At 53.4% G+C, this 26532-nt stretch overlaps 2 protein-coding genes across 2 annotated transcripts in view; one reads left to right on the top strand and one right to left on the bottom strand.

The window, feature by feature from the left end:
• Positions 1-11191, top strand: part of AGRN (agrin) — a 72805-nt gene extending 61614 nt beyond the window's left edge. The window contains exons 17-24 of the mRNA XM_050982739.1: positions 6-145; positions 790-1180; positions 2315-2402; positions 3471-3494; positions 4906-4938; positions 6233-6457; positions 7765-7868; positions 8714-11191. Of these exons, the coding sequence (XP_050838696.1) occupies positions 6-145; positions 790-1180; positions 2315-2402; positions 3471-3494; positions 4906-4938; positions 6233-6457; positions 7765-7868; positions 8714-8871 (1163 nt within the window). The 3' untranslated portion in view covers positions 8872-11191. The remainder of the gene's footprint in view (positions 1-5; positions 146-789; positions 1181-2314; positions 2403-3470; positions 3495-4905; positions 4939-6232; positions 6458-7764; positions 7869-8713) is intronic.
• Positions 11192-11772: 581 nt separating this feature from the next.
• Positions 11773-14672, bottom strand: RNF223 (ring finger protein 223). The gene is made up of 2 exons (XM_050982738.1): positions 14646-14672; positions 11773-13624 (listed from the first exon to the last, which is right to left on the bottom strand). The coding sequence occupies exons 1-2, from the start codon at positions 14670-14672 to the stop codon at positions 12755-12757; spliced, it is 897 nt and encodes a 298-aa protein (XP_050838695.1). The 3' UTR covers positions 11773-12754.
• Between the last annotated feature and the right edge of the window lie 11860 nt (positions 14673-26532).

Raw genomic sequence — 26532 nt, 5'->3', positions numbered from 1 at the left:
CCCAGTCCTGCTGGGACAGCTCAGTGTCCTGCTGGACGCCCAGTGTCCGCTTGGGACCGCTCAGTGTCCTGCTGGACAGTCCCCGTGTCCCCTGGGACACGCCCATGTCCTGCTGGACAGCCCCGTGTCTCCCGGTGACAGCCCCGTGTGTCCCCTGGGACAGGCCCCGTGTCCCCTGGGTCATCTAGTGTCCCTGGGTCAGTCTAGTGGTCCTGCTGGGACAGCCCGTGTCCCCTGGGTCAGTCTAGTGTCCTGCTGGACAGCCCGTGTCCCCTGGGACAGCCCAGTGTCCTGCTGGGACAGCTCAGTGTCCTGCTGGGACAGCCCCGTGTCCCCTGGGACAGCCCAGTGTCCTGCTGGGACAGCCCCGTGTCCCCTGGGACAGCCCAGTGTCCTGCAGGGACAGCCCCGTGTCCCCTGGGACAGCCCCATGTCCCACCTGTCCTGGGATGGAGCCTGGAGCTGTCCTGGTGATGGAAAAGTGGCACCAGTGGGGGACAGAAGGGGAGTTTGGGGACACTTGGAATGGATTCCCACCATCTTAGGGATGGATTCCCACCATCTCAAGGATGGATTCCCATTTTAGGGATGGGTTCCCACCTTTGGGATGAGTTCCTGTCATCTTAGGGATGGATTCCCACCTCAGGGATGGATTCCCATTTTAGGGATGCATTCCCACCTTTGGGGATGGGTTCCCACCTTTGGGATGGATGGGTTCCCACCCTAGGGATGGGTTCCCATCTCCTCTTGTCCCCACGGTCCCTGCCTGGTGTCCCCAGGTGACCCGAGGTGGGTGGGAAGGACCATCAGAGGATCCCAGCCTGGTGTGGGTTGGAGGAACCTTCAGGCTGGCCCTGTGCCATGGGCAGGGACACCTTCCACCATCCCAGCCCGGCCTGGGACGCTGCCAGGGATGGGAATTCCCATTTTTCTGGGAAGTCCCTGCCAGGCCCTGAGCAGCTCCTGGCTGAGCCCCTCCTGCCCCCGCAGATCTCGGTGGGCGGCGTGCCCGTGCTGAAGGAGCAGAACATCCGCAGTGCCAGGGAGGTCACCCCGTTCCGGGGGCACCCCTGCACCCAGAAACCCAACCCGTGCCAGCACGGTGGCACCTGCAGCCCCAGCCTGGGCAGCTACCAGTGCTCCTGCCACAGGGGCTTCTCGGGGGCACACTGCGAGAAGGGTGAGTGCCACCAGGGCTGGGGGTGCCACCAGGGCTGGGGGTGTCACCAGGGGGGCCACAGGGGCTTCCCGGGGGCACACTGCGAGAAGGGTGAGTGCCACCAGGGCTGGGGTGGCACAGGGGGGGCACACTGCGAGAAGGGTGAGTGCCACCAGGGCTGGGGTGGCACAGGGGGTCCACAGGGGTGGCCATGGGGAGCTGGTAGTGGCCCACGAGGTTGGGAGGTGGCCCAGGGGGTTGGAGGTGGCACTGGATGGAAAACCTCCAGCAGAAGTTCAGCACGTCCAGCAGGGGTTGTGATGAAAATGAGCACAAATCAGGAAGTTCTGGGAGAGAACCCTTGGAGAGCTGGGCTGGGGAACCACGGGATGGGTTGGCTTCCTTTCCCATCTCCCAGGAGTTCCCTGCCTTTCCTGGCTGTTCCTTTCCCATCTCCCAGGAGTTCCCTGCCTTTCCTGGCTGTTCCTTTCCCATCTCCCAGGAGTTCCCTGCCTTTCCTGGTCCTTTCCCATCTCCCAGGAGTTCCCTGCCTTTCCTGGCGTCCCTTTCCCATCTCCCAGGAGTTCCCTGCCTTTCCTGGCCGTTCCTTTCCCATCTCCCAGGAGTTCCCTGCCTTTCCTGGCTGTCCCTTTCCCAACTCCCAGGAGTTCCCTGCCTTTCCTGCTGTCCATCTCCCAGAGTTCCCTGCCTTTCCTGGTCCTTCCCATCTCCCAGGAGTTCCCTGCCTTTCCTGGCTGTCCCTTTCCCAACTCCCAGGAGTTCCCTGCCTTTCCTGGCTGTTCCTTTCCCATCTCCCAGGAGTTCCCTGCCTTTCCTGGTCCTTTCCCATCTCCCAGGAGTTCCCTGCCTTTCCTGGCTGGTCCTTTCCCATCTCCCAGGAGTTCCCTGCCTTTCCTGGCCGTTCCTTTCCCATCTCCCAGGAGTTCCCTGCCTTTCCTGGCCGTCTGTTCCTTTCCCATCTCCCAGGAGTTCCCTGCCTTTTCTGGCCCTTCCCATCTCCCAGGAGTTCCCTGCCTTTCCTGGCCGTCCCTTTCCCATCTCCCAGGAGTTCCCTGCCTTTCCTGGCTGTCCCTTTCCCATCTCCCAGGAATTCCCTGTCTTTCCTGGCCCTTCCCATCTCCCTGTCTCCCTCAGTGATCATCGAGAAGGCAGCAGGGGACACCGAGGCCGTGGCCTTCGATGGCCGCACGTACCTGGAGTTCCACAGCGGTGTCACCAAGAGGTACCTGCCCCACCAGGGCTGATCTTGTGGGGAAAAGCTGGGACCCAGGAGCTCCACAGGGGGCTGGATGTTCCTGGTTCTCCCCTCTTGGTTTCCCCCAAATTCCCAGCTCCAGGCCTGGCTGTGGTGCTGGGAATGGGGTGGAGATTGATCCCGAGTGTCCCTCAGGGATGGGACAGGTGGGACTGTCCCAACCCCGTGCTGGGGAGGACCCTGGGGTGGCCATGGATGTGCTGCTCCATGGGAATTCCTCCTGGGAATGAGCAGAGCTCCCCCTGAGCTGGAAATTCCTCCTTGTCCTTGGGAATTCCTCCTGGGAATGAGCAGAGCTCCCCCTGAGCTGGAAATTCCTCCTTGTCCTTGGGAATTCCTCCTGGGAATGAGCAGAGCTCCTCCAAGCTGGAAATTCCTCCTTATCATTGGGAATTCTTTCTGGGAATGAGCAGAGCTCCCCCTGAGCTGGAAATTCCTCCTGTCCTTGGGATCCCCCTGGATGAGCAGCTCCTCCTGACTGGAATTCCTCCTTGTCCTTGGGAATTCCTCCTGGATGAGCAAGCTCCCCCTGAGCTGAAATTCCCCTTGCCTTGGGATTCCTCCTGGGAATGAGCAGAGCTCCTCCAAGCTGGAAATTCCTCCTTATCATTGGGAATTCTTTCTGGGAATGAGCAGAGCTCCCCCTGAGCTGGAAATTCCTCCTTGTCCTTGGGAATTCCTCCTGGGAATGAGCACAGCTCCCCCTGAGCTGGAAATTCCTCCTTGTCCTTGGGAATTCCTCCTGGGAATGAGCAGAGCTCCCCCTGAGCTGGAAATTCCTCCTTGTCCTTGGGAATTCCCTCTGGAATTCTGGAATCCTGGGAATGAGCAGAGCTCCCCCTGAGCTCCTCCAGGCTGGAGATTCCCCCTTCAGGAGATTCCCGTGTCCTTCTGTCTGTCCCATTCCCGGTGTCCCAGCCCTGCTGGGGTGGGGGGGTGTCCATGTGGAGCTGCTGTCTGTCCCTCTCTGGGTGTCTGTCTGTCCCTCTCTGGGTGTCTGTCCCTTCTCAATGTCACTGTTTCTCTGTTTCCAAGCCACCTGAGCAATGAGATCCCAGCGTAAGTACGGCCCTGCCACCCTCACCACGTCCCCATTGTCACCCCAGAGCCCGGGGCAGGGCTGGGGGGAGGAATCTGGGGCCTCTCCCGGGGTTTTGGTGGAAAACTCTTCCCATTCCAGGGGGAGGAGGGCCCTGACAGCAGCTGGTGGGGCTGAGCAGGAGCTGCTTCACCTGTGTCACATCCAGGTGTTGTCCCCACCCTGCCACAGCCAGCTGCTGTCCCCCCAGCATGCCTCAAGGGAATTTTTAAGCATGATTTTAATAAGGATGAGCACAGGGAAGGAAAATTCCTGTGGCTTCCTGCTCCAGCAGCAGCCTGAGGTGTTGGAGATGGAAACTGGGGGTGCTGATCCTTGATTTTTCCCGTGTGGATGTGGCACTGGGAACCCCTGAGAACATCTCCAGCGTGGATCAGGGGTCAGGAAAAGGGTCAGGGCAGGAGGATGGGGACAAATCCCAATCCCTGGACAGCTGAGATTTGCTGTGTGTCTGTCCTGCATGGAAGGGAAGCCCTAAAAGGGATCCTACAATTCCCTGCTCTGTGCAGAGCATTCCCTGCTGTGGGAAGGGGGGGATTTGGGGGATTTGGGGGGATCCCTGCCTGTCCCATCCCATCCCACCCCATCCCAGCTCACTGTGTGCCCTCTGAGCTCTGCCTGTGCATGGGGGGCTGCAGAGCCACCACCTGCATGTCCACACCGTTGGGAGGGGCTGCAAAGGGAATTTTAGGAATTTTGGGATTATCCTGAGCGTCCTCCTAAGCTGGGCAGTGCCCTCCAGCAGTGGGAGCTCACAGCTGTCCCTGTGTCCCCTCCCTGAGCCACTTCCCTGCTGCCTCGTGTCCCTGCAGAGGGAATGTCACCATTCCCAGCCTTTTCCCAGACTTTTCCCAGCCAGTTTGGGCTGTGCTGCTCCCAAACCCCTGCTGGGTTTGGCTGCCCATAAATGTGGATTTTTCCTCCTCCAGGGTGAGAAAAGGAAAAGGAAAAGGGAAAGGAAAAGGGAAAGGAAAAGGAAAAGTGAAAAGGCAATTCAAAGTGAAAAGGAACAGGCAAGGCAAGGCAAGGAACGGCAGGAACTTAAAGGAAATGAAAGTCACGCCAGTCAAGTCCTTCCACTTCCCTTACCTGCCCTAAACTTCCCTCGTACCCTTCCCTTCCCTTCCCCGTGCCCTTCCCTCCCGTCCGCCCTTCCCTTCCCTCCGGCCCTGTCCCGTCCCTTCCCTTCCCTTCCCTCCCTTCCTTCCGCTGCTCCCGTCCCTTCCCTTCCCTTCCCTTCCCCGTCCCTTCCCCCCTTTTCCTCCTCCGCATTCCCTGTTCGGTCGCAGTTACAGTCAGGCAGGCGATGGCCAGGTCTCCTCCTGCCCCGGCTTCGCCTTGCTCTGTCCCCTCCCTTTTCTCCCATCCGAGTCCCGAGGCGCTGGATTTCCCCTCGGAGCCCAGGTGAGTGTCCAGGTGTGCTCCCCTCTCGTGCTCGCAGTTCTTCTGTTTTCTCGTGTCTGTTGTCCTGTCTTGCCCTTCCTCTGTTATGATGCCTCAGCATGTCCCTGTGTCCCTGTGTGTGTCCTCTGTGTCCCTGTCCTGGCTTTTTATCCGTGAGGGATGAGCTCTGCACAGGGGGGGGATGGCCAAGTGCCACCAGCCCCAGGCTGAGGGGCCCTGCAGGGACAGCGGGGCCGTGTCCCACCCCTGGATGCAGCATCCCTCGGGAATAAAAACCTCTCTGTGGTGTCTCTGTGTGTCCCACTCCAGCTGTTGCCAGCAAAAATCAGGATCCAACCTGGGGAAAATCCCATCTTTCCTTCCCTCCTCCCTTGGGAAAAGGTTTTGTTCCTCCATGCCCTTCCCGTGACAGTCCCCAGGGTGCCACAGCTGCTGTGTCACAGCTGGCAGGGATTGATCCTTGTGCCCCATGAGGATAAAAGCAAGGAATCTCCAAAGAATCTCCTTGGGAAGATCCTGGTTGGGAACCCCAGGAGTGGGATGGAGGTTATCCCAAAATCTGGCACCCTTCAGGGGGCAGCAGGTGGGCCCAGACCTTTCCTGTGTATCCCAGCAGTGGGATGGAGGTTATCCCAGCTCCGAGCTGCGGGGTGGGATGGAGATGATCCCAAACCTGTGACCCTGCAGGCCAGCAGGTGGGGACAGGCGGGGAGCTCATCCCCCGGGGAGGAGGAGGAGGAGAGGGAGGAGGAGGAGGAGGAGGAGGATGGGGATGAGAGGGAGGATGAGGCTGAGGTGGGATGGAGGAGTGATGAGGGGGAGGATGAGGATGAGGATGAGGGGAAGGCGGAGGCTTCGAGCGGGCGGCTGCGTCGGTTGTCGGTGAGCGGCTGCAGGATGAGGATGCGGCTCAGCTGCTAAGGCTGAGGCTGAGGGGACGGCGGAGCATGAGGGGGAGGCGGCGGATGCGGACTGCGGCTGCGGGGCCGGCGGCGGCTGAGGGGGAGGCTGCGGCTGCGGCTGAGGGGGAGGCGGCGGCTGCGGCTGCGGCTGACGGGGCCGGCGGGCGGCTGCGGCTGAGGGGGCGGCGGCGGCTGCGGATACCGGGGCGGCTGAGGCTGCGGCTCTGCTGTTGCGGCTGCGGCTGCGGGTGAGGGGGAGGCGGCGGCTGCCGCTGCGGGGAAGGATGCTTCGGCGGCGGCTGCGGCTGCGGCTGAGGCTGCGGCCTGCGGATGAGGATGAGGATGAGGATGAGGGGGAGGCTGCTGGCAGAGCTGCCGTGCTGTCCCCGCAGTGAGAAGGCCCTGCAGTCCAACCACTTTGAGCTGAGCATCAAGACGGAGGCGACGCAGGGGCTGCTGCTGTGGAGCGGGAAGGGGCTGGACCGGTCGGATTACATCGCCCTGGCCATCGTGGACGGCTTCGTGCAGCTCAGCTACGACCTGGGCTCCAAGGCCGTCACCCTGCGCTCCAGCGTGCCCGTCAACACCAACCAGTGGGTGCACATCCGCGCCTCCAGGTCAAGGCGTCCCGCCTTTATTTTCTTGTCATATTGCTCTTTCTCTTTTCGTCTATGTCTAGGCGTTTCCTTTCTCTTTATGTGGTGGACTGGTATGTGGGTCTGGATCGGGGTTGGGGTCAGGATCTGGATCTGGATCAGGATTGGGATCTGGATTGGGGTTGGGATTTGGATCTGGATTGGGGTCAGGATCTGGATCTTGATCAGGATTGGGATCTGAGTCAGGATCTGGATTGGGGTTGGGATTTGGATCTGGATTGGGATCTGAGTCAGGATCTGGATCGGGATTGGGATCTGGATTGGGGTTGGGATCTGGATTGGGGTTGGGATTTGGATCTGGATTGGGGTCAGGATCTGGATTGGGGTCAGGATCTGGATTGGGGTCAGGATCTGGATTGGGGTCGGGATCTGGATTGGGGTCAGGATTTGGATCTGGATTGGGATTGAGGTCAGGATTGTGATTGGGATCTAGATTGGGATCTGGATCAGGATTGGACTCTAGATTGGGATTCAGATCAGGATCTGGATTGGGATTGGGAACAAGATCTAGATTGGGATCAGGCTCTGGATCAGGATTGGGGGGATCGGGATCTGGATCGAGATCAGGATTGGGATCTGGATCAGGATTGGGATTAGGCTCTGTATCAGAATTGGTATCTGGATTGGGATCAGGATCAGGCTCTGGATCAGGATCCGGATCTGGATCAGGATTAGGATTAGGCTCTGGATCTGGATTTGGATCAGGATCAGGATTGGGATCGGGGATCAGGCTCCGGATCAGGATTGGGATCAGGGTGGAAAAGCTGGGAATGAGGCAGCTGAGCCCCGTGATCCCCAAGGATCTCCCCTTGGATAAGAACTCTCAGAGCTTTGGGCCTGGAGGCCAAAGCTTAGAATTAAACCCAGGATTTGGTCTGAGACCTTGGAAAAGACTCCCAGACTCAGGTTCCAGAAGTGGGAATGTGGATTTAGAGTTTAAAGCAGACACACATTCAGTAAAGGAATGTTCACAGTTTTAGAGTTTAGGATACAGAAAAAATAAACCACAGCCCTGCAGCTGGAAAAGGAGGGGAGGGGATATCCCAGGTGGGGTGGAGATTATCCCAAAATCTATCCCAAAATTGGGGATATCCCAGATGGGGTGGAGATTATCCCAAAATCTATCCCAAAATTGGGGATATCCCAGGTGGGGTGGAGATTATCCCAAAACCTGCCCCCCGGTGGTTCCCAGTGTCAGGATGTTCAGGGAGCAGCTCTGGGCTGGCTCTGGGGCCGTTCCTGAATTCCTGCTGTTCCCCCTGGAGCAGGGTGCAGAGGGAAGGCTCCCTGCAGGTTGGGAACGAGGCCCCCATCGCCGGCTCCTCCCCGCTCGGGGCCACGCAGCTGGACACGGATGGGGCGCTGTGGCTGGGTGAGCACGGAGGGAGGGGACACTGGGGACACTCCCTGGGAGGGCTGGGGACCTTGGGGACACTCCCTGGGAGGGCTGGGGACCTTGGGGACATCTCCCTGGGAGGGCTGGGGACCTTGGGGACACTCCCTGGGAGGGCTGGGGACCTTGGGGACACTCCCTGGGAGGGCTGGGGACCTTGGGCATCTCCCTCCCTCCCTCCCTTCAGCCCTCTCAGGTGGCTGAAAAATCCCCTGTCCCCTGTGCTGTCCTGTCTGTCTGTCCCTTATCCCCTGCCCTGAGCTGATGCTGTGCCATTTCAGGGGGGCTGTCCTTTGTCCCCTGTGCTGTCCCCAGTCCCAGCTGACCCCATTCCACTCCCAGGGGGGCTGGACAAGCTGAGCGTGCCCCAAGGCCTTCAGCACGGGTTTCGTGGGCTGCATGCGGGACATGCCCCTGTCCCCTGTGCTGTCCCCTCTGCTGTCCCCTGTCCCCTGTCCTGTCCCCTGCTCTATCCCCTGTCCCCTGTGCTGTCCCCTCTGCTGTCCCCTGTCCCCTGTGCTGTCCCCTGTCCCCTGTGCTGTCCCCTGCTCTGTCCCCTGTCCCCTGCTGTGTCCTCTGCTGTGTCCCTGTCCCAGCTGACCCCATTCCATTCCCAGGGGGTCTGGACAAGCTGAGCGTGTCCCAGCGCCTGCCCAAGGCTTTCAGCACGGGTTTCGTGGGCTGCATGCGGGACGTGCCCCTGTCCCCTCTGCTGTCCCCTGCTCTATCCCCTGTCCCCTGTGCTGCCCCCTGCTCTATCCCCTGTCCCCTGTGCTGTCCCCTGCTCTGTCCCCTGTCCCAGCTGACCCCTGCTGTGTTCCCAGGGGGTCTGGACAAGCTGAGCGTGCCCCAGCGCCTGCCCAAGGCTTTCAGCACGGGTTTCGTGGGCTGCATGCGGGACGTGCTCGTGGACCGGCGGGAGCTGCACCTGCTGGAGGACGCTCTGAACCAGCCCCGGATATTGCACTGCTCGGCCCAGTAGAGCCCAGGGACCTCCCTCCCTCCCGCCTCCCCTCCCTCCCTCCTGCCTATTGCTGTAATTATTTTCTATTTTTGTAAACTTATTGCTTTTTATATTTTTGGGGGGGTCAGGGAGGGCAGGAAACCCTTTTGGCTGTCGGGCTCTGGGGGCGCGAGGCTCGGCCCGGGCAGCGGAGCAGAGCTCGAGGGGGGACACCAGAACTCTCCCACTGCAGCATCCATCTTCTTCATACTTGAAGCTTCTTCTGTTCTGGGGTTGTTTTCCCCCCTTTTTTTTCCTGGTGTTTTTTGGGGGCTTTGTTCCCAAAAACAACCCCGTTTTCCTGTGGGGGAAACGCTGCTGGTGCTGGCGAGGCCTTGACGGATCCACGGGGTGGGAATTCCCACCCTGCTCCGGGCTCTGGCTCTTCCAAACCTTCACCTGATTCCTGCTGCCCCCCGTTCCTCTCACTGTAATTTATGTGTCTAAGGATCTCAAGTGCTTTTCTCCTCCGAGCTCTGCTCAGATCAGGGATGCCACGCACTGGAAGGGAGAGAGCCCGGCCCCAGCTTCGCTCTGCGCTCGCCTCGGGACTCTTTGCTGGACTCAGAGACAAAAATGTGGATTTTTCCAGCGGTTCTCCTCCTCCTCTCCCTCTTGGACACGTGCAGGAGCAGCTGTGAAACCTCACTGCCACATTTTGTGTCGATCCAGACGCGTCCTGAGCCCTCCCCGGCCTCCCTCGTGCTGGGGTCACCTGGAGCTCCTCCCCAGGAGCTGGGAATTCTCTCCCTCTTCCAGGAGGACCAGGAGATTCCCTTGTCCCCCCTCAGAGATCTCCTGGCCGTGTCCTTCCACGCCCCCACAGCCTTCTCCAGCCTCTGGCTCCCAGCCTGGCAAGGCAGAGCTGCCCCTGGAGCCTCTCCCACCAGGAAAATTTGGAATTTTTCACCTTGGACTTGGAGTTTTTGGGTCTTCCACATTCTCTGGATGCTGCCAGCCCTGCAGGAACGGCTCCAACAGGAGCAGGAGCGGGGCTGGGGAGTCCTTGGGGGGGAATTTGAAGCATTTTCTTCCAGGAAAGGGAAAACTTTGGGGCCAGTTGTGAAGTTTCTGGGGTGTGGCTGCAGCTCGGGGTCTCCTGGAGGTGGAGATGGATCCCAGCTCTGGAAGAAATCCCATCTTCCTTTGGGATTCCTTCTCCATGGAAGGATTTCCTGCTGGTTTGTGGCCTCTCTGTCCCTTTCCCACCCTCAGCTGGGATTTCTCTGTGGAAAAACAACTTTGGGGATTCATCTGCAGGGTCTGGGGGGGGGTTCCTGCCCGAGGTGCCAAAATTTGGCTTTTTTTTCCCTAAATTTCTACCCCACCTTGCAGGGCACCCTTTGAAATGGGGGTTTTGGCACCAACTTTTGAGCCAGGAAAGGTCAAATTTCTTCTCTCAGGGTGAGCTCTGAACAAAGGTGGAACCAAGAGGGAAAACCAATGGAAAAACCACTTGGATCTGCTTTGATTTCATTTATTTGATTTAAAAAAAAAAAATAAATAAATAAATGTTGCCAACCTGTGACATTGCTGTGGGAAATGCAGGGTCAGACCTTCCCTGGGGGCTGTGCCCTGCCTGGGATGAGGGCTCTGCTGTGCCTGGGGGTTCTGTGCGTGCCAAAATTCCCATTTTTTTGGGGGCTGCTGGGTCCAGACTGGGATTCCTGGTGGGAAATGCTGGGGTGGGATGGGAGGGAGGGGGCTGGGAGTGCCCCAGTCCTTGTTTTGGGAATGGCATTCCCAGCTGGGCCGGTGTTCCAGCTCCAGGGGGATGGGGAAGCTGCTGATTTTCAGGAATGAAGTCAAGAAAGAGCAAAAAAAAAAAAAAAAACCCCAAGAATTGAACAAAAATAAATATAAAACCCCATTCTGCTTTTGCTGGGGCTTGGAAATGCCTTAAACCAGGATTTGTGTCCTCGTGGGGGAGCATTTGGAATTTCCAGCAGCACATTCACCTGGGCTTTGTTTTTAACAACATTTCTACCACAGAACATGCAAAAAAACAAAAAAAAAAACCCAAAAAAAAACCAAAAAAAAAAAAAAAAAAAAAACCAAAAAAAAAAAAAAAAAAAAAAACAACAAAAAAAAGAGACATTGAGGTTGGGTTTTTTTCTGGATTTGATTATTTTTGGTTTTTTTTTTAATTTAAACCCCTGAGGTGTCCATGGAGAGGGTGAATGCCTGGCTTGGGGAGCTGCTGGCTGAGCCCTGGCAGGGGAGGAGCAGCATGATGTAACCATTACTAACTCGTGTCTTTCGTCCAATCACCCCGAAATAAAGTTTGGAAACGATTCAAGAGGTTTTTAAGGGGCCTGCTGCTTCTTCTTTTTCCCTGGGCCAAAGGAGAATCCTGCTTTTCTTGGTGCTGTGTGCTGGGCAGAGCAGGGAGAGCTCCTGCCTCTCCTCAATTCCAGGAATTCCAACCCCAATCCCAGGGTTCTGCAGGAGTTTTGTGCTTTTCCCTCCTCTCCTCTGTGGTGTCAGCTCGTGGGAGTCTCCACTTTTCCTTATTTGTCTCTTTTATCCCCTCAGCACCCGGGAACCTTCCCAGCCTCTGGAATTTGGGTGTTTTCCCTTCCCAGCCTCTGGAATTCTGGGGTTTCACCTTCCCAAGCCTCTGGAATTTGGGTGTTTCACCCTCCCAACCTGTGGAATTCAGCATTCACCTTCCCAGCCTCTGGAATTTGGGTGTTTCATCCTCCCAGCCTCTGGAATTCTGGGGTTTCACCCTCCCAAGCCTCTGGAATTTGGGTGTTTCACCCTCCCAACCTGTGGAATTCAGGATTCACCTTCCCAGCCTCTGGAATTCTGGGGTTTCCCATCTGTTCCTCCAGCCCTCCCCATCCCAGCTCCTCACAGGAATAATCACTGAGCTGCTCCAGGAAAGAAAAAAAAATCCCTTTATTCCCTCAGGAGCTGGAGAAGGGGGAGCCTGGGGAGCCCTGGGTGCATTCCCAGCCCCGGATTCCAGGAGAGCCTGCAGCAGGATGCACGGGGACATTCCAGAGGCTCGGGAAGGACATTCCAGAGGGACAAGGACAGTCCAGAGGCAAGGGAAGGACATTCCAGAGGGACAAGGACAGTCCAGAGGCACGGGAAGGAAATTCCAGAGGCACGGGCAGGACATTCCAGAGGGACAATGACATTCCAGAGGCTCGGGAGCGCGATGAGCGGGGATGTGGGACCTGCCCAGGATCTCAGGAATGCAGCGGGTCCTGCTTGGCACCGCCGCCCTGGGGGTGGAGCACAGATCCAGGAAAGGCTTTGGCTTGTCCCTTGTCCCCATGGAGCCGAGCAGAAAGGACAGACAGACAGACAGACAGACAAAGGGCTTTGTCCTGTCCCTTGTCCCCGTGGAGCCGAGCAGAAAGGACAGACAGACAGACAAAGGGCTTTGTCCTGTCCCTTGTCCCCGTGGAGCTGAGCAGATCCAGCGGCTCTGGCTCTGCTGGAATGGGGATTTTGTCTCAGATTCTGCCAGGACAGAAGGTCCCATCCTTGTCCCCATCCCTGAGCAGATCCAGGAGCTCCTGGTGCTACTGCAGAGGGGTTTTGTCCCAGATCCTGTCAGAGCAGCAGGTCCTGTCCCTGTCCCCATTCCTGAGCGGCTCCAGGGCCCTGTCCCTACTGGAAGGGCGGCCGTGTGACAGATTCTGCCAGGACAGACAGCCCCGTCCTTGTCCCCATCCCTGAGCAGATCCAGAGGCTCTGGCACTACTGGAATGGGGATTTTCTCTCAAATTCTGCCAGGACAGAAGGTCCCATCCCTGAGTGGCCCCAGTGGCCTGTCCCTACTGGAAGGGTGGCCCTGTGACCAGGACAGAAGGTCCCATCCCTGAGCAGCCCCAGTGGCCTGTCCCTACTGGAAGGGCGGCCGTGTCACCGCCGCGGCCGCCGCGGTGGCTTTGGGGGGCAGCAGCTCGGGCCGGCTGACGGCCGCAGTCCGCGTGAAGCAGCGCAGGTTTCCCGTCTTGAGCGCGCACTGCACGGGCCACAGGATGATGCAGAAGAGGATGATGAGCAGCGCCGAGAGCAGCACCACGCGCTTCCAGTCGTCGCAGAGCTCGCAGCGCGACAGCCGCCCCGCCAGCCCCCCCGGAGCCGCCTCGGCGCTCTCGGCCTTGCTCAGGGCCACGTCCACGGACAGACACGACTCGGGGTTCTCGGCGTCGGCCGAGGCGCGGCGGCAGCAGAGCTTGGTGCCGTCCATCCAGAGCTCGCGTTCGTGCTGCAGCTCGGGCGGCAGCGTGGCCAGCAGCTCGCGGCTGGTGCGCAGGCCGGGCGCGCCCTGGCTGGGCAGGCTGGTGGGCTGGCGGCAGAAGGGGCACGGCAGCAGCTCCTGGCCGGCGCCCAGCGCCGCGCTCAGCCGCGCCACGCACTCCAGGCAGAACACGTGCGAGCACTGCAGCAGCTTGGGCGTCTTGAAGGTGTTGTCGTAGGTGTTGAAGCAGATGGAGCACTCGACGGGCGAGGCCGGCTTGGGAGAGCCGGGGCTGGCGCAGCTCGGGGAGCCCAAGGGGGAGCGACCCTTCCTGCGGGCATCGCCCGGCGACGGCAGCGCCAGCGGGCTGAGCGGCACCGCCCCGGGCACCGCCCCGGGCACCGCGCCGGGCTCCGGGCTGGACGGAGACTCGGGCGTGCTGGAGCGCCACAGCTGCGGGAAGCAGGACATGATGGAGCCCCCCGAGGGGAACGGAGCCCGGGCAGAGCCTGCAGGAGAACAACAGCACTGCAATCATTTCATTCCAGTCTTCCAGCTCTTTATTCCATTTGATTTTATTTTATTTTCTATTTTATTTCATTCTATTCTATTCTATTCCATTCCATTCTATTCTATTCCATTCTATTCTATTCCATTCTATTCCGTTGTGTTGCGTTCCGTTCTATTCTATTCTATTCTATTCTATTCTATTCTAATTTATCTATTTTATTCCTTTATTTCACATTATTTAATTATTTTCTTTTATTTATTTAATTTTCATTCATTTATTCAGAATCACCCCCCTTTTATTTCATTTATTTCTATTTTATTTTATTCTATTGATCTCTTCAGAATCACCCACTTTTTAATTTCATTTTATTTTATTTATTTTATTCCATTGATTTATTCAGAATCACCCCCTTTTTATTTCTTTCATTTATTTCATTCTTTCTTTATTCTATTGATCTATTCAGAATCACCTGCTTTTTATTCAATTTTATTTATTTTATTCTATTTATCTCTTCAGAATCACCCACGTTTTATTTGATTTTGTTTATTCAGAATCCACCTGCTGTTAATTTCATTTATTCTAGGTTATTTTTTTTATTTAGTCTCTTATTTTATTTATCAGACTCACCTGGGTTGTAATTTATTTTTTTCTATGCTATTTTATTATGTATTTATTTGTTATTTTATTTTTTAGTTTTATGTTTATTTTATTCTATTTATTTATTTTATTATTATGTTTTCTTATATTTATTATTTATTTTATTTATTTTATCTTTATTTTATTTTATTTATTTCTATTTTCTTATTTATTTTATTTTATTTATTTTTATTTTATTTTAATTTTATTTTCTATTTTATTCTTTTCTTTTTCATTTTATTTTATTTATTTTATTATATTTTTCTTTACTTTATTTATTTTCCTTTTATTTCTTTATTTTCTTTTTATTTAATTTTATTTTAATTTTCTTTTCCTTTCATTTCATTTCATTTTTTATTTCATTTTATTTTTTCTCCTGATTTAACCCATCCTTGTCCCCACCCAGAAGAGCCCTCGGATCTCCCCCATCCCTTTCCCGCCAGGAAACCCCGGAATTCCGGGGCCAGGAGCGAAATTCCCGCCCAGTTCCTCCTTGGGGGGCAGAAAATTCCCGAGCTGGACCTACCCTGGCTGGGGGCTGGGAGGAGAGCAGAGAATTCCATGGGGAATCTCCCAGAGAATTCCATGGGGAATCTCCCAGAGAATTCCATGGGGAATCTCCCAGAGAATTCCATGGGGAATCTCCCAGAGAATTCCATGGGGAATCTCCCAGAGAATTCCATGGGGAATCTCCCAGAGAATTCCATGGGGAATCTCCCAGTCCTGGAGCTCGGGCCAGCCCTAAGAGAGACCGGGACACTTTCAGGGCAGGGAGGGAAAAGCTTTTCTGGGAATTTTGGGATCCTGGGAGCTGGAACTCCAGGGAAAACCCAGGGGAGGGAAATTGGGGATTTTCCTGGGAAAAGGGAGGAATTCTCAGCCGGGAGCTGCAGCTCCAGAGGAGGAAATTCAGCTCCTGTCCCTTCATCCCTTCAAAATCCCCCCCAAATTTGGTTTTCAGGAGATCCGCACCCAACCAATTTAGCTCTTACCCCCAAATTCAGATTATTTGCCACCTGCCCAGACCAATTTGAGCTTCATCCTCCGGACCCCCAAATTTGATTTTTAGGATCCCTGCACCCAGAGCCAAAATTCAGCTCCTGTGCCTTCATCCCTTCAAAATCCCCCCAAAATTTGGTTTATTTTAGGTAACATCAGCCCCAGAACCAAATTTTGAGCTTCATCCTTCTGAATCCCCAAAAATTTGGGTTATTTCAGCTCCGCCTGCACCCAGACCCAAATTTTGAGCTTCATCCTTCCTGGAATCCCCCAAAATTTGGATTATTTTTGGCTCTGCCTCCACCCAGACCCAAAATTTCACCTCCTGTCTCTTCCTCTTTCCTGGAATCCCCCAAAATTCAGATTATTTCAGGGACCAGCTGCCCCCAGACCCAAATCTCAGCTCTTTATCCCCCAAAATTCAGATTATTTTAGGCTACACCTGCATCCATATTTGACCCAAATAGATATTATTTTAATCTCTATTTATTAATCGAAATTATTTATTTAGTGTGTATATTTATTTCTATATTTCTATAAAATGTATTTATGTTTATGTTTGGATATTTATTTATAGATGCATATATTTATATACCTAATTATCTATTTATAATAATAAATTTATATATGTTGATATTTATATTTATTTATTTATTCTATAATTCCCCTCAGAACACCCACCCTTCAGAACTTCTCATTTATATTTACTATTTATATTTATAGTTATATTTATATTTTATTCTATGAATTCCCTTCCACCCTTTAGAACTTCTCCTTTATATTTATATTTATATTTTATTTATATTTTATATTAGATTTTTATTTTATTTTATTGTTTATATTTTATAATTTTATCTACTTCATAACTTCTTTATATTTATATTGTAAGTTAATTTATATTTTATGATTTATGATTTATATTTATATTATCTATTCCCTTCCCACCCTTTAGAACTTCTCCTTTATATTATATTGATTTTATTTTATTATTTATTTTATTTAAATTACCTTCAGAATCTTCTCTTTATATTTATATTTATTTTATATTTTATACTTTATATTTATATTTATCTATCATTCCCTTCCACCCTTTAGAACTTCTCTTTTATATTATATTATATTTACATTTATATTATTCTAATTCCTTTCAGAACTTCTCCTTATATTTAATTTTATTAAGTTTATATTTATATTTGTTATTTATATTTATATTCATATTTATTTTTATTTATTTTAGATTTATTATTTATTCTTAATCCCTTTCCACCCTTTAGAACTTCTCCTTTATATTTATATTTTAGATTTATATTTATTTATTCTATAATTCTCTTCCACCCTTTAGAAATTCTCCTTTATATTATATTTTTATTTTTATTTTTTTTTATTCTATAATTCCCCTCAGAACTTCTCTTTTTTCTGCTCCTCTTCATTTAAATATGGAATTATTTTTATATTTTAGGGTGCAGCTTTTCCTGGGGTTAAATTTTGTGCATTTCCAGCTGATTTTCATGGGTTTAAATTTATTTTTTAATGGTTTTTTCCTGACAGATAAATCACCAATCCCAGCCCAAAGTGGCCCAAAAACCTGAGGGAGTTTTTTCCTTTTTCTCTTCATTTTTTTTACTAAATTTTCCCTTTTTCCCACCCCTAAATGCAGATTTTGGCCCTTCCTGGGATTCCTCAGGGATTTTCAGGAAGGAGCCTTGGCTTGCCCAAATTCTTCTTGCACCATCAGGAATGATGAAATTATTAATTAATTAATAATTAATAATTACGAAATCTCGGGAGCTCCAGCCCAGCAAAATCCTGAATTCAGCCCCAAATTTACCCCAAAATAACCAAAATTCAAACTTTGCCTTTTGCTAATTGTGGTTTTCTGGAAGCTTCTTGGGTTGATTAAATTGAGATTTTGCTCTTTTTCTCCTTTTTTCCCGCTCGTTTTGGGTGGGATATTTTGATTTTTGGGCGTTGGGATCAAGCTGAGGATGGGATGTTTTCAATCCCTTCCCCTCCCGCCCCTTTTTAACAGAATTATTTGGGTTTTAGGAGCTTTTTTTGGTTTGATTTTCTGATTTTTGTTTCCATTTCAGAGCCTCTCCTTTCCCAGGGATTTCCTGGGAATTTCCAGGAGCTCCGGGAAACCACGAAACCACCCAGGGGAGGGGCACCAAGGGAGAATTCCAGGAGTTCTGACAATTCCAGGAGTTCTGACAATTCCAGGAGTTCTGACAATTCCAGGGATCTTTGTGTGCCATAGAGGCGGCGAGAGAGGGGCCACGGGTGGGATGGGGGTGGGGGTTAGGATTGGGATTTGTCCTGTCCCAGGAATCCCAGTCCCACTGATCCCAGTTCCACTGATCCCAGTCCAACAGTCCCAGTGATCCCAGTCCCACTGATCCCAGTCCCAGTGATCCCAGTCCCAGTGATCCCAGTCCAACAGTCCCACTGATCCCAGTTCCAACAGTCCCAGTGATCCCAGTCCCACTGATCCCAGTTCCACTGATCCCAGTTCCACTGATCCCAGTCCAACAGTCCCAGTTCAGTCCCAGTGATCCCAGTCCAACAGTCCCACTGATCCCAGTCCCACTGATCCCAGTCCAACAGTCCCATATCCCAGTTCCACTGATCCCAGTTCAACGTCCCTGTCCCAGGATCCCAGTCCCATCCATTCACTGATCCCAGTCCAACAGTCCCAGTGATCCCAGTCCCACTGATCCCAGTCCCACTGATCCCAGTCCAACAGTCCCAGTGATCCCAGTTCAACAGTCCCACTGATCCCAGTCCCAGTGATCCCAGTCCCAGTGATCCCAGTCCACATCCAGTTCAGTCCCAGTCCCGTCAACAGTCCCAGGTCCCGTCCCAGTGATCCCAGTCCAACAGTCCCACTGATCCCAGTTCCACTGATCCCAGTCAACAGTCCCTGTCCCAGTGATCCCAGTTCCAACAGTCCCAGTGATCCCAGTTCCAACAGTCCCAGTGATCCCAGTCCCACTGATCCCAGTCCCACTGATCCCAGTGATCCCGGTTCCACTGATCCCAGTCCAACAGTCCCAGTGATCCCAGTCCCAGGGATTTCCATTCCAACAATCCCAGTTCCACTGATCCCAGTTCCAATTCCCCCTGTCCCAGGGATCCCAGTCCCACTGATCCCAGTCCAACAGTCCCAGTGATCCCGGTCCCAGGGATCCCAGTCCAACAGTCCCAGTTCAGTTCCAACAATCCCTATTCCAGTGATCCCAGTTCCAATTCCCCAGTCCCACAGATCCCCATCCCACTGATCCCAGTCCAACAGTCCCAGTTCAGTTCCACTGATCCCAGTTCCAATTCCCCTCTCCCAGTGATCCCAGTCCCAGGGATCCCCATTCCATCAGTCCCAGTCCCAGGGATCCCAGTTCCAACAATCCCAGTTCAGTTCCAACAGTCCTTATTCCAGTGACACCAGTTCCAACAATCCCAGTCCCAACAATTCCTGTCCCACTGATCCCAGTGATCCCAGTTCCAACAGTCCCAATTCCAGTTTCCCAGTCCCGCTGATCCCAGTGACCCTCATTCCAGTGATCCCAGTTCCAACAATTCCTATTCCAGTTCCCCAGTCCCACTCATCCCAGTCCCACTGATCCCAACAGTTCCTATTCCAGTTCCCTGGTCCCAGTGATCCCAGTCCCAGTTCCCCAGTCCCACCGATCCCAGTGATCCCAGTCCCAGTTCCCCAGTCCCACCGATCCCAGTGATCCCAGTTCCAGTTCCCCACTCCCCCCGATCCCAGTGATCCCAGTCCCAGTTCCCCAGTCCCACCGATCCCAGTGATCCCAGTTCCAGTTCCCCAGTCCCCCCGATCCCAGTGATCCCAGTCCCAGTTCCCCAGTCCCCCGATCCCAGTGATCCCAGTCCCAGTTCCCCAGTCCCACCGATCCCAGTGATCCCAGTCCCAGTTCCCCAGTCCCCCCGATCCCAGTGATCCCAGAGATGCTCGCTGGGATTTCTCCCCCAGCCCCACCAATACCTGTTCAGGTGCTGTTAGAGCGACCAGACCATCTCCTGCTCTCCCAACGCCCCGGAATCCCCCGGGAATCCCCCGGGAATCCTCCGGGAATGCGGGGCTGGACCCCGGCAGCCGAGCCGGGACGCGCCGCGGGATCTCCCGGAGCAGGAAGCGGCGCGGGGCCAGCCCGGGGCAGTTGGAGGAGTTTTTTATCCCTTCCTGCCCAGGTGAGTTTGTCCTTCCTGCCCAGGTGAGTTTGAGTTTTATCCCTTCCTGCCCAGGTGACTTTTCCTGCTCCGCCCGCCCGGCCCCATCCGCTGAATCACGGCCGGGATCACGGATGGAATCACGGATGGAATCACGGCCGGGATCGCGGATGGAATCACGGATGGAATCACGGCCGGGATCGCGGCTGGAATCACGGATGGAATCACGGCTGGAATCACGGATGGAATCACGGATGGAATCACGGCTGGATCGCGGATGGAATCACGGATGGAATCACGGCCGGGATCGCGGATGGAATCACGGCTGGAATCACGGCCGGGATCGCGGCTGGAATCACGGCCGGGATCACGGATGGAATCACGGCCGGGATCGCGGCTGGGATCGCCCGCAGCCAGCCTGGAACGCTCCGGGGCCGCGGGGAAAACCCTCAAACCTGGAATTTCCCAGGCTGGAAAGGAGGGATGGGCGGTGGGAATGGAGGGGAAAGCGGGGGGAATTCCCGGCCTTGGATTCCTGGGAATGCCGCAGGGACAGAGCTGAGCTCAGGGAATTCTTCTCTGGAAATTCCCTGCATAAGGAATTCCTGGGATTTCTGGGAATGCTGCAGGGACAGAGCTGGGAATTGTTTGGATCCAGGAGCAGAACCAGGCTGGGAACCATTCCCTGCTGGAGCACCGGGAATTCCGGGAATGCCGCAGGGACAGAGCTGGGAATTGTTTGGATCCAGGAGCAGAACCAGGCTGGGAACCGTTCCCTGCTGGAGCACCGGGAATTCCGGGAATGCTGCAGGGACAGAGCTGGGAATTGTTTGGATCCAGGAGCAGAACCAGGCTGGAACCATTCCTGCTGGAGCACCGAGAATTCCGGGAATGCCGCAGGGACAGAGCTGGGAATTGTTTGGATCCAGGAGCAGAACCAGGCTGGGAACCGTTCCCTGCTGGAGCACCGGGAATTCCGGGAATGCTGCAGGGACAGAGCTGGGAATTGTGTCTGGAAGAGCTGCCAGGAGGGAGGAGGAGAGCTCAGTGTGTTTTCCCTGGATTCCAGGAGCTGGGGAGCAGCTGGAGAAGCAGAGATAAATCAGAAATTAGTCAGAAATAAAGCAGGAATGAAATAAAGTAGAAATAAGTCAGGAATAAAGCAGGAATAAGTCAGGAATAAAGCAGAAATAAAGCAGGAATAAAGCAGAAATAAAGCAGGAATAAATCAGAAATAAGTCAGAAATCTTAAATACAGAATTAATAGGAATTATTCACGATATTGTTGTTTATTTACAGGTACTGATGACATTTTAACCCCTCCCGAATCCTGGATCTCCCGCCTTTCCCGCAGGTGCCGGAGCTCTCTCACTGTCCCGAGCCTGTCCCGTGCCTGTCCCGTGCCTGTCCCCAGCCCTGAGTCACTTCCCTCGGCCGGGAATGACTCCGGGAATGACTCCGGGAATGACTCCGGGAATGACTCCGGGAATGACTCCGGGGAGGGGAATGCGCGCTCCTGGCATGTCCTGGCCCGGCCAAACCCCCCGGCCCTCTGCCGGCAGAATTCCCGCTGCTCCAGCCCGGATCCATGGGATCCTCCCAGCCCAGGGATTCCCCATTCCCGCTGCTCCAGCCCGGATCCATGGGATCCTCACAGCCCAGGGATTCCCCATTCCTCCTTTTCCACAGCCCAGGGATTCCCCATTCCCGCTGCTCCAGCCTGGATCCATGGGATCCTCCCAGCCCAGGGATTCCCCATTCCTCCTTTTCCACAGCCCAGGACTCCCCATTCCTGTTTTCCAGCCTGGATCCGTGGGATCCTCATGGCAAAAGGATTCCCCATCCCTGCTTTTCCACAGCCAAAGGATTCCCCATTCCTGCTTTTCCTCACCCCAGGATTCCGCATTCCTGTTTTTCCATAGCCCAAGGATTCCCCATTCCTGCTTTTCCTGGATCCATGGGATTCTCACAGCCAAGGATTCCTCATTCCTGCTTTCCCAGCCTGGATCCATGGGATCTTGACAGCCCAAGAATTCCCCATCCCTGCTTTCTCACAGCCCAGAATTCCCCATTCCTGCTTTTCCTGGATCCATGGGATGCTCCCAGCCCAGGAATTCCCAGGATGGTTTGCACTGCCCAGAGCACATCCAGGTAGGAAGGAGGAGCTGGGATTCCAAGGAATCAGGAATTCAGTGAATTCAGGAATCCTCCATTCCCATATCCCTGTCCTATTCTCATTCCCATCAATTCCCAATCCTATTCCCATATTCCAAATTTCCCATATTCCCCTCCCCACCCCATCCTCCCCATGCCCAACCATTCCCATCCCCTTCCCATGCCCATTCCCCCCCATTTCCCTCCCCCCATTCCCATTCCATTCCCATTCCATCCCCATATCCCCCCATCCCATCCCCATTCCCATTCCCATTCCCCTTCCCATTCCCATCCATTCCCATCCCCATCCCTCCCATTCCCATTCCTTCCCATCCCCATTCCCATCCATCCCCTTCCCTATTCTCCCATTCCCATCCCATCCCATTCCCCATCCATCCCCATTCCCATTCCCATCCCATTCCCATCCCCATCCCCATCCCCTTCCCATTTCCCCCCCATTCCATCCCTCACCCGTTCCCATTCTAATCCCCATCCCCATTCCCATTTTCCCAGTCCCCATTCCCATATTCCCATCCCCATCCCTATCTCCCATTTCCCATTCCTCATCCCCATCCCCTATCCCCATTCCCAGTCCCCTTTTCCCCATATTCCCACTCCCCTTCCCAGTCCTCATGCCAGTCCCGTATCTCCCATCCCCATTCCTCCCTTCCCATTCGCCACTTTCCCGATCCCCCATTCCCATTCCCTTGCCCATATTCCCATTCCCATTCCCATCCCCCTTCACACACATTCCCATATGCCCACTTCCCATTCCCAGCTCCCATTCGGGTTTTCCCTATTCTCTTCCCCATTCCCATAGGCCCACTTCCCATATCCCATTCCCATTCCCATTCCCATTGCCCATTTTCCCATCCCCATTCCCAGTTCCCATTCCCATTCCCATTCCCATTCCCATATTCCCATGGGAATTTCCCACACAGAAACCCCAGCCCATAGATTCCCATGAGCCCCGGCCCCAACAACCCCCGGGAAATTCCGCGCGGCTCCCCTCCTAGCCCACTCCCAGGGATGTTTTCCCCCCCCCCCCCCCCCCTTTATTCAGGGAATTAAGTCGGAAAATCCTTCATGGATTTTTTTTTAAATATTTATAATTTTTTTAGGTTTCATTTTAGGTTTCTCCCTGTGTCTCCCTGTCTCCCTCCTTCCCTTTGATTTTAAAAAATAATATTTACAAAGCCACGGAAATGAGGCAGGATCACCTCGTTAATTGGGCTCATTACCATATTTGATGTAATTGGGCTCATTACCATATTTGATGAATATTCATGGCATTCCTCACCTCCCACCTTTACAAATATTTGCATTTCCAGGCGGTCTGGCTTTAAAATACAGAAAATTCCGATAAAACCAATCCATTTTTTCTGTGTAATTTGCGACTTCCAGCCCTAAAAAAGTTTCGGGAAGACATCCAAAACCTCCAGGAATCTTTTCCATGATAATTTAAGCAGGAAAAAGAGATTTTCCTCAAAATGAAGGTGAGGAGCAGCTCCAAATTTGGCTAAATGAGGCCTTTGAGGTTTTTTATTTACGCTTTTGTCAGGAAAAAAAAAAAAACGAAACAAAAAACGAACCCTGAGGGAAATCAGGAGCTGGCTTGGAAATGCCAAATTTAAATGGATTTGTGCTCCAAGGAATGAGGAAAATTCTGGGATTGCGGAAGGAGCTGCTGCTCACCCGCATGCAAAACAACACGGGGTTAAAAGGGGAAATAAACCACATGAAAGGAGATCTTTAGGGGGAATAAATCACACGAAAGGAGATTTTTAGGGGGAATAAACCACATTAAAGGAGGTTTTTTTGGGAAATAAACCACATTAAAGGAGATTTGTAGGGGGAAATAAAGCACAGAAGAAGGAGATGTTTAGGGGAAATAAAGCACAGAAAAAGGAGATGTTTAGGGGAAATAAAGCACAGAAAAAGGAGATGTTTAGGGGAAATAAAGCACAGAAAAAGGAGATGTTTAGGGGAAATAAAGCACCCGGTTTCCTTTATGGAATTATGGAATGTTTTGGGTGGGATCTCAAATCCCATCCAGTCCCACCCCTTCCCCTGGGCAGGGACACCTCCCCCTGTCACAGGTTGCTCCAGGCTGGCCTCGGGCACTGCCAGGGATGGGGCAGCCACATCTGGGCAGCTGTTTTTCCCGATTTTCCCGATTTTCCCGGGATTTTGGGGCGCCCAGGCCTCGACCCCGCCGCCTCCTCCCTCCCGTCGCGTCAGCGTTGCCGGGCAACGCCTAAAATGGCGGCGCGCGCGCGGGGCACGCCGGGAGCTGTAGTGCGGAGACTCCACCGCCCCCGCGCCCCGCCGGCAGCGAGGGACTCGCTTTCCCAGCAGGCACCGCGGCGCCGCGCGAAAAGGCTGAGAAAGCGTATTTACCTGCGGGGAGTAGGGGACAGGTGGGGCGCGCCGCGGGTGCTGTTGGGATTTGTAGTTCTTGGCGGAGCGACCGCTGGGCGAAGCGGCGAGGCGGGCGGCGGCCGCGGGACTACAATTCCCAGAGTGCCGCCGGGCGCAGCGGGCTGGGCGCCGGTGGAGGGCGGGGGGTACGAACGGGAACCTCGGCGGTGGCGGGGGGATGCTCGGGGGAGCCCTCAGGTGAGGAGGAGGAGGAGGAAGGAACGGGAGGGGGAACGGGCGGCGAGCCCCGGGGCGAGCGGCGAGCCCTGGGTGGGGCCCCATTGTTCGCGGTGGGCAGCGGTTCCTCATGGAGTCCCCGAGCGCTGAGGGGAAATCGGCAGCGGCGGGGTCCGAGGGGTTTAATTTGGGATTCAAAGTCGCTTCTCGTCCCTGCTCCTTGCCCAGCTGCCTTTGGAAAGGAATCCTCTCTTTCTCACCCCCCCGTGAAACTTTTATTTCCCAATAATTCGGCTGGGTTAAAGGGGATTTTTTGCGGCTCTGGGATGGTTGGGGTGGTGGCTGTGCCGTGATCTCGGTTCGGTGTTTTTTCCCGGCTGAGCTTCCCCAAAATGCACCTCCCAACAATGTCTCTATATTATCCCAATAATAGGGGGTTTGCTGCGCCCTTTAGGGGTGAAAAAACCCCCAATTTGCCATAGAAACATTGGGATTGTTGAGCCTGGAGAGGGAAAACTTTGGGGCGACCTCACCGTGACCTTCCCGAGCCGCAGGAAGGGCAATTTCAGAGGGATGGAGGGAGTGACACAAGGCAGCATTAATTCCCAGCCACAAGGAGGGGGTTTGCCTTGGATTTTGGGGAGAAATCCCTCCCAGCGAGGCTGCTGGGATGCTGGCACCGGTTATCCCCAGGATATCCCATCCCTGGAATGCTGGACAGCATTGGAGCCACCTGGGGCACAGCAAGGTGACCCTGCATGCCCTTTAAATCCCTTCCAACCCATTCCTTTAGCCCATCCCCAAACCACTCTTCCTCGTGGAATATTCACTTCTCCTTGTATAATATCCATTTCTCCTTCCCCCAACCCCTTTTCCTTGCAGAATATCCATTTCTCCTTCCCCAAACCCCTTTTCCCTGTGGAATATTCACTTTTCCCTGTGGAATATTCACTTTTCCCTGTGGAATATCCATTTCTCCTTCCCCAAACCCCTTTTCCCTGTGGAATATTCACTTCTCCTTGTATAATATCCATTTCTCCTTCCCCAAACCCATTTTCCTTGTGGAATATTCACTTCTCCTTCCCAAACCACTTTTCCCTGTAGAATATCCATTTCTCCTTCCCAAAATCACTCTTCCTTGTGGAATATGAATTTCTCTTTCCCCAGCCACTTTTCCCTCTGGAATATTCGCTTCTCCTTGTATAATATTCATTTCTCCTTCCCCAAACTACTTTTCCTTGTGGAATATTCACTTTTCCTTGTATAATATGAATTTCTCCTTCCCAAACCACTTTTCCTTGTGGAATATTCACTTTTCCCTGTATAGTATTCATTTCTTCTTCCCCAAACCACCTTTCCTTGTGGAATATTCATTTCTCCTTCCCAAACCACTTTTCCCTGTGGAATATCCATTTCTCCTTCCCCAAACCACTTTTCCTTGCAGAATATTCATTTCTCCTTCCCCAAACCCCTTTTCCCTGTGGAATATTCACTTTTCCCTGTGGAATATTCACTTCTCCCTGTGGAATATCCACTTCTCCCTGTGGAATATTCACTTCTCCCTGTGGAATACTTCTCCTTCCCCAACCCCTTTCCCTGTGGAATATTCACTTTTCCCTGTGGAATATCCATTTCCCTTCAAACCCCTTTTCCCTGTGGAATATTCACTTTTCCCTGTGGAATATTCACTTTTCCCTGTGGAATATTCACTTTTCCCTGTGGAATATTCACTTCTCCCTGTGGAATATTCACTTCTCCTTCCCCAAACCCCTTTTCCCTGTGGAATATTCACTTCTCCCTGTGGAATATTCACTTTTCCCTGTGGAATATTCACTTCTCCTTCCCCAAACCCCTTTTCCCTGTGGACTCTTCCCCTCTCCTCCTGACTGTTGGTGCTGCAGCGAGTGCTGTAGGAGCAGGAGGTGTCCCAGCAGTAAATATCAATGAATGTTTGCTCAAGGCAGGTGTGGAGCAGCTTTTGCACCAAAGCCTGGCTTAAGGTGGCTCTGATTAAGCCCAGCTTTTGTAATTGCTGGGTGCACTTACCAAACCCCAGCTGTGGAAAGGGCAGGACTGAGCTGGAAAAACGAGTCCTGCTGCAGCTGGGATTGATAAAAGATTGTTCTGGTAAGGCTCTCTCTGTGCCACAGCAGGTTCCTGGTGGAATGAGCAGCAAAGCAGCAGCCTCAGGTGTTTGCTGGCAGCTGGGCAAGGTGCACAGGGCTCCTGGGAGCCTGCAGGTGAGTGACACTTGCAGCTCTTAAACCCTCCCATTCCCCTCTGCTTTATCATTTCAGTGTTTAAAACCCTCCCATTCCTCTCTGCTTTATCATTTCAGTGTTTAAACCCT

The sequence above is a fragment of the Serinus canaria genome, chromosome 21 (genome assembly GCF_022539315.1).
Source record: "Serinus canaria isolate serCan28SL12 chromosome 21, serCan2020, whole genome shotgun sequence".
NCBI classification, from domain to species: Eukaryota; Metazoa; Chordata; class Aves; order Passeriformes; family Fringillidae; genus Serinus; species Serinus canaria.
The sequence above is the reverse complement of the archived record's forward strand: the minus strand, read 5'-3'. Positions and strand labels throughout refer to the sequence as shown.